The sequence below is a fragment of the Orycteropus afer genome, unplaced genomic scaffold, assembly GCF_000298275.1.
Source record: "Orycteropus afer afer isolate SDZICR_OR568_19922 unplaced genomic scaffold, OryAfe1.0 scaffold00311, whole genome shotgun sequence".
NCBI lineage: Eukaryota > Metazoa > Chordata > Mammalia > Tubulidentata > Orycteropodidae > Orycteropus > Orycteropus afer.
In genome coordinates, this window is record NW_006921898.1 from 531,406 (window position 1) to 547,070 (window position 15,665).

Genomic DNA, 15,665 nt, shown 5'->3' on the forward strand with positions numbered 1-15,665 from the left:
CCTGCAGCATCCTCACAATCCTTGCTCTGCTTGAGCTCATTGTTGCAGCCACTGTGTCAATGCATCTTCTGGAGGGTCTTCCCCTTTTTTGTTGACCCACTGCTTTACTAATAAGCATGACATCCTTCTCCAGGGATTGGTCCCTTCTGACAACATGACCAAAGGAGGTGAGACGAAGTCTGGCCGTTCTCACTTCCTAGGAGCATTCCGGCTGCACTTCTTCCAGGACAGATTTGTTCATTCTCCTGGCAATCCATGGTATTTTCAGATTCCTCGCCAACACAATTCACAGTTCTTCTTCGGTCTTCCTTATTCATTTTACCTGGATCCACAATCAACACCCATAGAACAAGCAATCAAGAAATCAAGTGTCTTTATTTGCTGTCCAGCTTTCACATGCATATGAGGCAATTGAAAATATCATTGTTTGAATTAGTCTTTATGGTTAGTTAGACCTGAGTCGTCAAAGTGACATCTTTGCTCCCTAACACTTTAAAGAACCCTTTTGCAAAAAAAAAAAAAAAAGAAGGTGGGGACCAGGTTTGCTGGTCCAATAGAGCCTGGTGAAACCACTGAGACTATGGCCCCTAGCTGCCCTTCAGGTCTGGAATTGAACCCACACCTGTGGTTTCCAGCCAAACAAAGTACAGGCAAGTGAGTTAAACATTTACCTCAAGTAGACACACACCCTGGAGAGAACAATCATGGGAGAAGGAAGGGCTGCTTATGCACAGGGAGACAGCTCAGGGCGCAGAAGAGTATGGAGGGATGGACACTGGGAAGAGGTAACTATGGGGAGGAAGTGGGAGGGGAGCTGTTGCATTGTAAATTTTGGTCAATGACACGAGACAAAGTATATGTGAACTGCTGTATGAAAAGTGAATTTACTCTGTAAATCTTCACCCAAATCAAAATAAAATTTAAAAAAAATATATGGAACAGGAAAAAAAAAAAAAAAGAGAGCCCTTTTGCAGCAGATTTGCCCAATGCAGTATGACATCTGATTTCTTCACTTCTGCTTCCACGGATATTGATAATGTATCCAAGTAAAATTAAATTCCTGACAACTTTAGTCTTTTCTCCATTTATTGTGATGCTGCTTATTGGTCCAGTTGTGAGGATTTTTGTGTTCTTTATGTTGAGGTGTAGGGAGCTCTGGTAGCATAGTGACTAAGACACTTGCCTGCTAACCAGACGGCTGGCGGTTCAAACCCACCAGCCACTCCTCGGAAGGAAGGTCGGGCAATCCTACTTCCGTAGTGATAGTGCCTCGGAAACCCAAGGAGGGGTCGCTATGTGTCGGGTTTGACTCGACAGCACATAACAACAACATGTTGAGGTGTAATCCATACTGCAGACTGTAGTCTTTGATCTTCATCAGTAAGTGCTTCGGCTAATCTTCACTTTCAGCAAGGATGGTTGTGTTATCTGCATATCGCTGGTTGTTAATGAGTCTTCTGCAATCCTGATGCCGTATTCTTCTTCAGATAGTCAAGCCTCTTAGATTAATTGCCGGATAGTTGTCATTTTTTCAGAGCCTCCTTCCCTGCATCACATTTGAATTATCCCGTAGCTCAGCTATTCTACTTCTGTGTCCTAAATGGCTATTGAGAACATACCGAGTGTGCTTTGCCAGTGGTGGAGCTTGTCAGACAGAGTTCAGCAAGATGCTAACCTCTATAAAGTGTGCTTATAGGGGAGATGGACTTATGTCCCCAAGATACAAGATAGCAAGTACCTGGAAAGAGGGGAAGCAGAAAGGACAGTGTGGACGTACTTAGCACTGTGATGCAACTCCACACTTCTTTGTGAGCTCTTTGGAGGCCACGGTTAAGGTAAGGCCCCTACCCTGAAGGCACTTCCGATTCACTAAGAGAGGCAACCAGTATTAACCTGCAAAGGTGAAAGAGGTGCTATGCTCAGTGCTGGACACTTCAATGCCATCACGTCCATATCCACATACTCTCAGATGCCAGAGGCCTGCCATTCACCTAGCCAGCCTGGTTCAGTGACCTCTATGCTCCAGCAATAGCTGTCAGCACCATTGGTTTCTAGAGTTTTGAGCCTGCTTAAATGAGCTTTCAAGATGAGTAATAATGGCAGAACCTGCCATCTTCATGCATCTCTCCTAGGTGAATGCCAGCAGCTCTGAGAGTGCCAGGAAAGCTGTGTGCTTTGTCCAGAACTGTTGTATTGCCTGGCTTGAGAGCAGCCAAGAGTATGTATGAAATAATTGGACAAAAAAATCCTGGCGTCTCTAAATTACTAGACAGTTTCCTTTTCCTAGCAGTGAGGTACTCTATTAACTTATGCTCTCCCCCCTGCCCTACCCCCAAAGACACACACTGTTTCATAGCCATTAAGGAGAAGAAGGGACAGAAGGAGCCTGGGGGAATTTTCTGGGTGTGGGGAACGCACCTGGATTAAGGTTTGTGTTATATAGGTCATTTGTCAAAACTTACTGCATGGTACACTTATGACTTGTGCTGTTTATAAATTTTACTTTGACAAAAGGACTGTAAATCAGAAATGAACTCTAGTCATTTATATGTAGGCTGAGGTGTGTAGGGGTGAGGTGGACTAATGCCTGCAACTTACTTTGCAATGGGTAAAAAATAAGTGGGTTGTTGAATTGATAGAGGGATAGATAAAAAACAAATCCACTAGCCATTGAGTAGATCCTGACTTATAGTGACCTCCATTGGGTTTCTGAGGAGGTAAATCTTTGCAGAAATAGATTGCCCTGCCTTTTCTTCCATGGAGTGGCTGCTGGGTTTGAACCACCAACCTTCTAGTTAGCAGTCAAATGCCTTAAGCACTGCCCCACCAGAGCTTCTTAGAGGGATGGATAGCAAAATGTTAGTTACAGAGTTGAGGTGGTGGGTTTATGAATGTTTACTGTGATTCGACTTTTCTGCTAGCTTGAAAATTTTCATAGTAAAATGTTGAAACAGAAGAACTACAAATAACCAAACACTTACATTCTCCAGAGCTTTGCATAACTGATTCCCCTAACAGTCAGTTTTCTTGGGTGACACAATTTTATTTCTAAGAACTGCCTCGCCCTGCTTCCTAAAGTTGGTGAGGATCCTTGGCTTCATGTTTTTACTTTGACCTGAAGGAAGTGTTAACTTGGACTTCATTCAATAGTGATAACTTCTCAATTTGAACTTACGTGACTCTGAAACACAGTGCTTTCTACCCTGTCGGCAGAAGAGTAGGACTCTCAAGCCCAAGACCTTCCTGGTCTTGGGAAATCAGAAAAGGGCTTCCCTTCCTGACCAGAGGGCACTGCTGAACACCAAGGAGTTGTTGAGAAGCGAGACTTAGAGGCTTCTGTATGCGAACTGGCCCAGAGTCTGGGCTCTTGCAGAAAGGAAGCCTGAGTTGGTTTAGACAGAGAGACCTCAGGCTTGTTCATGGACCCTGAAATCCTGGGAAGCCTGGAACTTCTTAGTTCATTTTATGTTAGAGCAACTTCTTGCTGAGTGGAGTAATATCACTATCATTCTTTATATCCCTGTTTATTGAGCATTTACCAAATGACAGACTCTGTACCAAACACCCTGTGTATTCTCTCGTAATAGAATATGAGAGAATTATTATATTCCCATTTTATAGATAGAAAGCCAGATGTCAGAGTTTAAATAATCTCTCCTAGTCTGTCAGTTTGTCGTGCTGTAGTGGCTTGTGTGTTGCTCTGATGCTGGAAGCAAAGCCACTGATATTTCAAATACCAGCAGTCACCCTTGATGAACAGGTTTCAGTGAAGCTTCCAGACTAAGACAGACTAGGAAGAAAGGCCTGGTGATCAGCTACTGAAAATTAGCCAGTGAAAACCTTATGGATCATGATAGACTGTTGCCTAACATAGTACTAGAAGATGAGCCCCTTGACTGAGAAGTACTCAAGATACAGTGACAGCAACTATGGACTCAGACATACCAACAGTTATGAAGCTGGTGCCAAAGCGAACCAAACTCATTGCCATTGAGTCATTTCTGACTCATAGTGACCCCTATTGGGTTTCCAAGGCTGTAAATCTTTACAGAACCAGACTGCCTCTTCTTTCTTCCACTGAAGAGCTGGTGGATTTGAACCACTGACATTTTCAGCCAAATGCCTTAACCACTGCACCACCAGAGCTCCTTTGAAAATGGCACAGGACAGGGCAATGTTTTGCTTTATTATACATAAGGTTGCCGTGATTGGAGCCAGCTCTGTGGCAGCTAACAACAAGGAGTCACACAGCTGGTAAATTGTGGGCAGATAAGCTCTTTAAAAATTTTTGGTTTACAGAGCAATCTTTTTTATTGCACTTCCTAATGCATTTGGGGCAAGTAGAACTAACCTTTACTTCCTCATTAAGAAACTGATGTTTAGAGAACCTAATAGATTAACCCAAGCTGTGTGAGTAATGAGTGGGTGAGAGGCTCAATCAAGATTGGAACCTGACTATATTTAATTTCTGGTTGATTTTTCATGTCATCATGTTGCCTTCAGAGCCAGAGAGCTGGAGAGGGTGAGGAAGGAGTGATGGATGGCAAAGGTCAAGTTGAAGGTCTAGAAGGATTTGAGTGGATAGAGGGTAGGGGTGGAGTGTGCTCAGTAAGGGAACCATATCCTCAAAAGCTAAGAGCTGGATTGAGGGAGACTTGTTTGGGGGAGGGAGGGAGGAACAGACTGGCTGCCCTGGTATGGGGTGAATAGACAGATGAGGGGCCTGATGCCTTTTGTAAAAAGGATAATACACCCTAGTTGGTGGGTTTCCACTGAGGAGTAAATTAAATACTTCAGTTCAACATGCTTGGCATATTGTAGCCACTCCTGCAGTTTTGGGACTTTTCCTGTGAATTTTGAAACCTTTTGGGTAAGGGGAAGAGTTGACCAAGCTGAGGTATTCTGAGCATTCACCTGACAGTGTGGATGGCAGCAGGAGGTGGGGAGGGCCAGCCTGAAGTCCAACCTGAAGGTAGAACAAGAGTTATTTCAAAGGAGTACCCCATGAGTTTGATGATGGCTCAGTTGTGGGCACAGATGTACGCCTTGCTGTTTCCATTGGTTTTTCTGTGACTCAGTTTGTACTGTCTCCCTCCTGACTCACTGGTTTATTTTTGCCTTTGCAGGAGCCTGTGTGAAATGCAGCAAAGGGGTCTTTGGGGCTGGCCAGGCCTGCCAAGCTATGGGGAACCTCTACCACGATGCATGCTTCACCTGTACGGCCTGCAGTAAGTGTGTGTGCAAATGTGTTGTGTGTGTGTAAGGTGGGGCATCAGGATCAAGAGGGGTATCTTAGTTTCTTGGAGCTGCTGCAACAGAAATACCACAAGGGGGTGATTTTAAAGAACAGAAATTTATTTTCCCACAGTTTAGGAGGCTGGAAGTCTGAATTCAGGGTGCCAGCTTTAAGGGACCACTTTCTCTGGCCACTCTGGGAGAAAGTCCTTGTCTCAGCTTTTCTAGCACTCTTCTTGGTGTTCCTTGAGAGCTCCACGTAGCAGCTAACGCCCCCTTCCCCCCCATATCTCAAGTCATTCAGTTTAAGGCACACCTTACATGGTACAGCCTTGTTAGCATAACAAAGAAAACCCTATTCCCAAATGGGATTCCATCCACAGGTATAGGGGTTAGAATCGTATCACATAGTTTTAGGGGACATGATTCAAACCACAGCAAAAGGGAAACCCATTCTTCCCTGATGGACAACTGGCCCATGGCCCTCCCCAATCCCATAGAAAGGAGGACAGTTCTTTAGAACAGGCCTTCTTCCACCACATGAGGCTGGTCAGGGTAAGGTGACTTATCACTGGGTACCAAAGAATACTTGTGACATGCTTTGGTGGTAAGTTGGAGTGGGTTCAAAGCAATCCTTAATAGCATCAGAGTTTGTAATGCATGTCAGAGAGTGGAGGGGCAAGTGCTGGGATGCACCATTGTCTGCCCACCTGTCACTTACCTGTCCCACTGAGGGGACCAGCCAACCAAAGAGTACTTAATCCATCACAGTTACCCCCAGTGTGACCCCAATTCTTTGACTACAACTTTTAATTTGGAGGCTAGTGTCTGAGTGTGTAAGAGTGTGTACAAGTGCTTGTGTGTATATGTACCTCACATATGTTTGTGCTTGCTAGTGTACACACTTGAGGACATCTCTCTGCTCAGGTGCGTCCATATGACTAAAGCAGCAAATCAGGATGCTGGGCCTGTGCTCAGCTCAGCAAACTGTTCACTGAATTGATGGCATATGCCCCAATGGAAGATTTTAACATATGACCGGATGTTTGCCAAGTTTAACCAAGTCAATGGATTCCTTGTGTTTTCTGGTCCCTATTAAAGATTAAATTTGGGGTGTGACTTTGGAGAACATGCCAGTGGTCTCACATTCTCCACCAAGCCTAAAATCACCAGAGTAGAGCTATGTTCTGTAATGTTTTCGGTGGCTGATGGTTTTCAGAATTAGATCATTAACCATTGTGCCGCCAGGGCTCCTTAGTTGTGAGCTAGTCCCTACGATTCAAGTAGATCAGACCTTTCTTCTGATGCTTCTCTGGGTGGACACAAACCACCAACCTTTCAGTTAGCAGCACAGCCCATCAGCTGTTTGCACCATCCAAGGACTCCCTACCAAGGTGAGCAGCTGTCAAGTAAAAGAAAATGGTACAACAAAGTCATGGAGTGTCAGGGATGAAGGAGTTGTTACTTAGGAGCTGGCCCAGTAGTTCCCAAGCCTAGCTGTTCATTAGAATCGCCTAGGTAGATTTTAATAACCAGTGATGACCTGGTCCGCCCCAGAGCAGCTGGATCAGTCTGCAGGAGTGGACTCTCTAGAGTAGAGCAAATGTTTTTTTTTTCCAAAGCTCCCTACACAGCTACAGTGTGTGGTCAGGGCTGAACATTGCTGATTTAATGCCAGACTTCCCATTTTAGATGCCTCTCAGAGAAACGGAAGGACTAGCTCACAACTAAGGAGCCCTGGTGGCACAATGGGTAAGCACTTAGCTGCTAACCAGAAAGTTGGTGGTTCAAACCCACCCAGTAACTCAAGAGGAAGACCTGGCAATCTGTTCCCATGAAGATCACAGCCTAGAAAATCCTGTGTTTCCTAGTTGGTGTCATCACCATGAATCGGGATTGACTTGATAGCATTTACCAGCCACTCACAGCTGGTTGGTGGTATAGCCAGAGACCCTCCTGAACGCACAGCCTCCTGATTCCCAGTATAGACTTAACCCGTTGGGCATGGACCCACTGAGCCCTGATGGCCTGGTCACATGCCCAAGTTATAACCCTCACACTCTAATCCTCACTGGGATTTCCTATAAAATACGTGCCTGACAGTTTACCATTTGCACACTGATCAATACTCACCTTTGTAGTGAAAGTTGTAAAAGACTTTGAAATGGATCCAGAATTACTGAGCATCCTCAATGGAGAAACAAGGAGTTGTCTGGTTATGTGATTCTCTGGGGTCTCTGGGCCTTTCACTATCTGAGTGATGTAACCTCTGTAAGTAATAGAACACTGATAGTAATGCAAATGTTTCTTGTCCACAGCAATGCAAGCTGAGTCTGGATATCCTGTGGGTATTGCCCAATTTTACATCTATTCAGCAGGTTTATTTCTGCATTCCTGATGGCCTGTATATGTATGATTCTTTCAAGTCTCCCAGCTTTAACCTCTTATTGGCTCCCTTATTCATTAACGAGTTTTCTTTTTTTAAAAAAAAAAACCTTTAACATATTGCAAAAACGGCAAGGAGGCCACATGTTCTGACCTTCTCTAATCCCACAAGAGGAAGACAGGATTACTAGCAGTAACCCAAGGCCTATTCCTACAAGGCCAGACATGCTGCCTCCCTCCAGCCCTTTCACCAACCGTTCCTCCCAAAGCACCCACCACCTCTCTCCTGGGTTCGATAATTCGCTGAAGTGGCCACACAGAGCTCACAGATTATGGGGTTTATTAGGGAAGCACCACAGGCTACAATTCAAGTTCAGGAAAAATGCTCAGTCTCTCTCCCAGCCTACCGTCCCTCAGCCAACAGTCTCTTTCCCAGCAGTTCTGGTCCCTCGGTGTCTCACTCAGCAATGTATGTCTCTTGTGTCTCTTTCCCAGCAGCACGTGTCTCTTTCAGGGGTGCGTGTCTTTTTCGGCAGCATGTCTTCCTCCACCAGCAGTCAGAGAGAGTTTTGCCTCTAGAAGGCCTCTTTTTGAGCCCGGCAGGGTGGTCCAACTAGCCAATCATAGCATCAGAACTCTAAGCACCTGAGAGAGAGTGGGCACCTCCCAGAACATTGTTTTGTGCCACTCCCAACAGAAATACTCCAGGTGGACACCTTCAGCAATCAGGAGCTCCTCAGTTGCTCATAGCAAATCCTACCTTGGGGTTTACAAAGACTTATGGGTAGCTCTGGTAGCATAGTGGCTAAGACACTTGCCTGCTAACCAGACGGCTGGCGGTTCAAACCCACCAGCCACTCCTCAGAAGGCAGGTTGGGCAATCCTACTTCCGTAGTGATACTGCCTCGGAAACCCAAGGAGGGGTCGCTATGAGTCGGGTTTGACTCGACGGCACATAACAACAACAACAAAATGGGTAGAAAAGCCACACTAAGTAATTTACTACACCACACATATATTTGTGCCATGTCTGTATGAGAGTTGTGATTATACTCTATTTTAAAAATTGTCTCAACACCTTTGCCTCCTACAGCTATTTCCCCATATTTGCTCTATTTTCTAGAATAAGGAGAAAAATTATTGAAGAGAGACAGATTTTTACACCAAGCAATTGCCATTTGAACTAAGAAAGCTATTGGAGTGGGGGATTCAAACCTATGGATGAGTCAGTTGGTTCCACCTGTGGCTGTATAAATAGTCATTTATTCCTTAGTGACTTGAGTTAATGTTGCTTCAAATTGTGACAGGCACACACACTTAAGAAAGACCACACTGGTTCAGGCTTTTACCTGGTCTAGCATTTAAAGCCCTTGTGGTCTGGTCTCTGTCTCATTGCTTCCTCCTTCCTCATCAGTCAAACCGGATTTCCCTCTTCCACTTCCATGCTTCTGATCACACTGATCCTTAGAATCTCCTACCCCCACTGCTCCTCATTCACTTTATACATTTAAGTTCTGTCCAGCCTTAAAGACTCATTTCAAATACTTGCCCTTCCAGGAAGCTCTCCCTGTTCTCCTAACAGGATGGAACTTTTTCTCCTGAATTTGACATGGCCTGGTCTCAGTGAGTCAGAATTGACTTGATGACAGCAGGTTTGGTTTGGTTTTGCTTTCTTGTTAAGGTCCCTGGGGAGTGCAACATTTTAGCGCACTTGGTGGCTAACCAAAAGGTTGGTGGTCTGAGTCCACCAAGAAGTGCCTGGGAAGAAAGGCCTGGAGATCTACTTGTGAAAAATCAGCCTTTGAAAACCCCGTGGAGCACAACTCTACTCCAGCACACATGGGGTCACTAGGAATCAGAATCGGCTTGACAACAACTGACTTGGTTTTTTGGTTCTGCCATTCTTCCTGGTCTTATACTGTAGAATGGGCATCACACGCCCCTGTGTCTCCAGTGCTAGTGAACCAGGCCCCTCTCTCAAAAGGCAGGCACAGCAGCATTCATTTGCTGCAGGGCCTGCACACACTCCTGTCTGGGAGCGTATGGCTTCTGTTGTAGGAGCCGTTGGCATGGCTGGAGACCAGGCATGTGTCTGAGCAGCTTCTCTTGAACATTACAAGCCATTTGCCTTTTGTTTAGTTAACTTATTGCTGCCCTTTAACTAGGTTCTCGGTAGAGGCGCCTGCATACTCTGTGTCCTGGCTCTGAGGGTCCTCGAGTGTGTCTCTGTGAGCCTCAGCGCCATGGAGACAGCACAGCATGGGCTGGGGCTCATTGAATCCATCCTCACGTTTGTAGAAAAGATTGCGGCCCAGAGAGAGGAGAATTTCTCAAGGTCAGAAACCCAGGAATGGAGCTGGCACCAGAACCCAAGGCTCCTGAATCTGGATTATCCTTGCACTTGCCCACTTTTCTGATTCTCCCTCTAATAGGTTGCCACCAAACCAAGCTAAAGACTTAGGTGTCATATTTTGATTGTTAATAGAGAGACCTGGTTAGGGTATGTGTTTATGAGCATCTGTGTGTGTGTTTTCTGTTTTCCCATGTTATTTAGGAAAATAATCTAGCTGAAAAGCTGTGTGTATGTGAATACATCTGTATTTACATTGCTGTCACGTCAAATCAAATTCATGGCCACCTTATGTACAACAGAAAAAAAAAAACAGTGCCTGGCCCTGCATCATCCTCACAGTCACCAGCATGTTCGCATTTATGGCTGCCATTCTTCTGCCAGTTCATCTCACCAAGGGTCTCTCAGTGACCCTCTGCTTCACCAAACATGATGTCTTCCTCCAGTGATCCCTCCCAATGATGTGTCCAAAAGCACACAAGTCAGGCAATGTTCTGTTGTGATTGGCACAAAAATCCATACCCTTTTCCCTCAGTCATCCCAGGCCAGTGGTGAGACCTGGTGATAGCCCATGTGTCACTTGTCTTTAACCTGCTAAAGCCAAAGTTTCCTTGGCTTAGTTTTGGAAGCAGATCACCAGGCCTTTCATCTTAGTCTGGAAGCTCTGCCCAGTCCTGTCCACTGGGTGTGACCCTGCTGGTATGTGAAATACCAATGGCATAGTTTCCAGCATCACAGCAACATGCAAGCCACTGCAGTATGACACACAGACAGATGAGTAGTGACTATACACCTACCCATCACTTATCAACTACCTCATCATCCAACATTTTGCATTTACGACAATAGTAAAAAATCTAATATCTGACCATTTTGCACATTAATGACATATGGCTGGCAGTAACAAACACTGAGGTATGAAGCAAGAGTAACACTGGCTGTGATGGTTAAGTTTGTATGTCAATTTCTGAGTCATACTAACTCTATAGGACAGAATAGAACTGCCTCATAGGGTTTCCAAGGCTGTAATCTTTATAGAAGCAGACTTATCTTTCTCCCATGGAGCACCTGGTAGGTTTGAACCACCCACCTTTCAGTTAGCAGCCAAGTGCTTTAACCACTAGGCCATCAGGGCTTCATATACATATATATGCACACACAAACACACATGCACATTTCCTGGATTTTGTTGTTATTGCATTAAATCACAATATTGGGGTCTTATCAGGGTCATACACCCTTACAAGACAAGGCAAGGGCAACACCAGACTTAACTGGTAAAGATAAGATGAGCCACTTTTAGATTTAGATAGATAGTTTATTTATTTATTCATTTTTATTGTGATTTTGGTGAAAGTTTACAGAGCAAATTAATTTTCCATACAGCAGTTCATACACATTTTGTCTCATGACATTCTCCTCAATGTAACAGCTCTCTTCCCGCTTCCTCCCCATAGTTACCTCTTCCCTGTGTCCTTCCTCCCATGTACTCCCACCCCTCAAGCTATCTCCCTATGCAAAACACGAGCATTCCCCTGCCTCTCTGACAAGAGGCCATGGTACTTAGCTCGTTTTTAGTGTGACAACAACATGATGACCACAGAGAAATTTCTAAAAAAGAAACCTGCTATTATATCATTCTAGCATAGTTATGTTCCTTCTGTTCTCCCTTGATTGATCACTCCAAGTAAGCCACAGGAGTGAGTTCAATTCCAGACCTGAAGGGTAACCAGAGACCATAGTCTCAGGGGTCTCACTAGGCTCTATCAGACCAGCAAACCTGGTCTTTTCCTATGATTTTGCATTTTGTTCCATGTTGTTCTTCCACTCTATCCAGGATCTCCTGCACCGATCCCCCTCCAAGTGGTTGACATTAGTAGCCGGGCACCATCTAGTTCTGGTTTCATGGTCACATAGGCTGAGGATCACATGATCTACCAGTCCCTTGAACTAATTGTCTCCATGCATCTTTGGTTTTCTTCATTCTTTTTTTACGATGGACGAGGAGAGACCAATTGTTGCATCTAGATAGCCGCTTGCAGGCTTTTAAAAGATCCCAGTCACTGCTCACCAAAATGGGATGTAGAACAATGTTTTTGAATAGTATGTTATACCAATTGAGCTTGATGTCCCCTGTGACCACGGTCCTGAGCCCACAGGTCCAACTACTCGCTCCCTCAGGATAATTGGCTGTGGCCAAGAAGTCACCACAGCCTTGTCCTTTGTCAGGTCTACTGTACACCTGGACATTCTTATGGTGCATACAAATATGCTTGTAGAAACATTGTCTGCCAACCTTATACATGGTCATGGACATGCTCCCCCCTGCCTTAGACATACCTGATCGTTCAGCCTGTCCACCCATCTATCCACCCATAGATCAATGCTTGCCATCACTGACAGTGCAGTACTGTACATGCAGAAGGGTTCATCTTTGTTGTCTGTACCTTCCGTTCTGATAGACACTTTTAGATTTAGACAGACATTGAAAAGTAATGTAGCCTACAGGCCTCTGGGCCCTTGTACCACATACCAAAAAGAAAGGTGCCAAAACATGAGCTATAGGACGGACACACAGTTGCTGAAGAGCAAGCTCTGCATGCAGCTAAGGGATTTTATAGTTTGCAGCTATATCCTGAAGGGGCAGGGCACAGCCTCAGACCTTATTAGAACCCAGGAGGTGATGAGAAACTGTCTGATGCTACCCCTTCGGGGAGATGAGGAGGTGAGAGGAAGATGGCCCCGGCAACAACTCCTTCAAGGCCTCTCATCCTTCTTGGGTTCCAGGATGACCACCCGACGCTACATCCAGACCAGGTAAACCTGGCCTGTGTGGATACATGCAACGTCAGCCCCTACACAGACACGTGCATTCCCCCACCTCTCTGACAACAGGCCATGGTACTTAGCTCGTTTTTAGTGTGACAACAACATGATGACCACAGAGAAATTTATAAAGAAGAAACCTGCTATTTTATCATTCTAGCACAGTTATGTTCCTTTCTAGTTTTTGTCCACACATATACACCAGTTTTAGAGTTGTGGTCATTGTGGATAAGCAGTGTTGTATCCTTTTTGATTGAACATCATGTTGTGAACTCCTCCCTGTCTCTGCAGTCTTCATAATAAACTGTTTTAACAGTTACGTGCTAATCAGCTGAGTCCACCAGGAAGACTTACTTGGTTTATGGCCACAGTTTATGGCATCAAGCTCATTTCTGATCATTGGTCATTACACATCACCCTGGAGAATGTGTTCATGCATGGAACTTTCACCTTTCTGCCGTATTGTTTCCTTAGTGTTTGTTCCCGGAAGCAAGCATTCAGGGTCCAGCGTTTGGACACAAATGTGGTTTGTTCAAGTTCCCTTCTTTCCTGGCAGCCTGGGCAGCCAGTGTACGTGGTTGCTGTGGAGATGTGAGCTGTGGCCCTTCCTCCCTACGGGCTCTGCCTAGTGCCCCCTGCCTGGACGCTCTCAGGAAGCTGTTGGTGCACACTAGAGAGGGAAGGAGGGTTCTCAGAGAAGGCAGGAGTGGTCTTGGCTGGCGGCCACACACTTAGTGTGTCTGGACACCCTGTGTCGAGTAGACTATCTGAGGAGAAGCTGGCGCCCATCTGTGGTTTGAGTGAGAGGTGAAATGAAAATGGAGAAAAAAAATGTGCTGGGCTTAAGGGGTCAAGTGGAGTTATCCTTAGCACCTTCCAGAACACACTGTGGTGGAGAAAGGAGGCAAAGCCACTGTGTCCTCAGTCCAGGCAATTTTAGGTCCCAAAAGTACGGTTTTGTTCATTTTGTGAAGAATAGACAGATTCTGTACTGGAGTCAAGGTGACATTTGTTTGCTCTGTCATGTTCATGGCTTCTTTTGGGTCTAGGCTGTGCTGTTGTTGTTAGGTGCCTTCGAGTTGGTTCTGACTCATAGCAACCCCGTGTACAACAGAATGGAACTGCCCAGTCCTGTACTGATTCTTACAGTCGTCACTGTATATGAGCCAGTTGTTGCAGCCATTGTGTCAATCCATCTCATTGAGGGTCTTCCTCTTTTTCACTTAACCTCTACTTTACCAATCATGATGTCCATCTCCAGGGGCTGGTCCCTCTTGATAATGTCCAAAGTATGTAAGACAACGTTTTGCCATCCTTGCTTCTTGGGAGCTTTCCAGCTATAGTTCCTCCAAGACAGATGTGTTCGTTCTTCTGGCAACCCCTGGTATATTCAGTATTCTTCACCAACACCATAATTGAAAGGCACCAGTTCTTTGTCAGTCTTCCTTATTTGCCATCCAGGTGATTGAAGACACCATGGCTTGGGTCAGGTGCACCTTAGTCCTCAAGGTGACATCTTTGCTTTTTAACACCTTAAAGAGATCTTTTGCAGCATATTTGCCTGATATAATACATATCAGCTGTGCAGGTTGGAAAATGATGGAGTAGATACATGTACTCTCCTCCCAGAGCCCCCTAAGAACATAAGGGGGCTCTGTGTGTTGGGTTTAGGAGGCACCCAGTCTGAGACTGATGGAAATTATGCCCAAACCATCAAACCAATACAGGACTGAGCTCAGAGGAGGACAGAAGAGGGCTCAGGTCTGTCCACCTGGGCCAGTGCAAGGATAGGTGTCATAACCTAGTGTTTATAATTCTGGATGGGAGGATGCACTGGGTCTGCCAACTATACCCTAGGGAAAAAAATACAAACACAGATGAAGAATCTGTACTGCTGTCCATTCCACCTTTCAAAAACGAAACACCCAGGTTTGTTAAAGATCATGAATGAATTTTATAGTGAAATCTCACACAATTTGGGGGAAGTCTGTCTGAGTTAGTGAAAAGCCTACATCTAAAACACTAAGTAAATACCATTTCATTGATTTCAGGTAAATAAAATAGCCAGCTCTCTGCCCAGCATTGCGGAGGAGAGATTTTTAATAAATAAAAATGTGGTTGGTGACTCACCCACCAGTGAGTTCATATCTGAAGTATAGAAGAGTTCTTGTCAGCTATTTTATTTTTCTTACAGAGTCTAAAACACTGCCTCTGAAATCTGTTTACCTTTTCCATCTACTTAGACTTCTTCACTCCAGTCTTTGAAAATACTCACAAATTCTGAATTAATCAAACCTGAGTTAGGGAGGTCTTCCTTTAAGTCAAGGCACTCTGGGGGAGCAGTGGTTAAAGCATTTCGCTGCTGACCAAAAGGTCGGCAGTTCAAACCCATCACCTCTCCATCAGAGAAAGACAAGGTAGCATGCTTCCATAAAGATTTACAGCCTTGTAAATCCTATAGGACAGTTCTCCTCTGTTCTGTAGGGTTACTATGAATCAGAAGTGACTCAATGGCTGTGGGTTGGGTTTGGTTTTGGGTCCTTTAATTCAGAATCCCTACGTGGTACACAAGGATGTCTCTTTGAGGACTAAGGTGTGCCTGACACAAGCTGTGATATTTTCAGTCGCCTCATACGCATGTGAGAGCTGGACAATGAATAAGGAAGACTGAAGAAGAGTTAAAGCTTTTGAGTTGTGGTGCTGGTGAAGAATGCTGAAAGTACCATGGACTGCTAGAAGAACTAACAGATCTGTCCTGGAGGAAGTGCAGCCAAAATGCTCCTTGGAAGTGAGAATGCCCAGACTTCGTCTCACCTACTTTCGTCATGTTGTCAGAAGAGATCATTCCCTGGAGAAGGATGTCATGCTT

General features: G+C 45.0%; 1 protein-coding gene across 1 annotated transcript in view; it reads left to right on the forward strand.

Moving 5' to 3' along the window:
- Positions 1–15,665, forward strand: part of LIMD1 (LIM domain containing 1) — a 90,600-nt gene that overhangs the window by 45,676 nt on the left and 29,259 nt on the right. Inside the window, exon 2 of the mRNA XM_007951732.1 lies at positions 5,127–5,228. Coding sequence (XP_007949923.1) covers positions 5,127–5,228 — 102 coding nt within the window. The remainder of the gene's footprint in view (positions 1–5,126; positions 5,229–15,665) is intronic.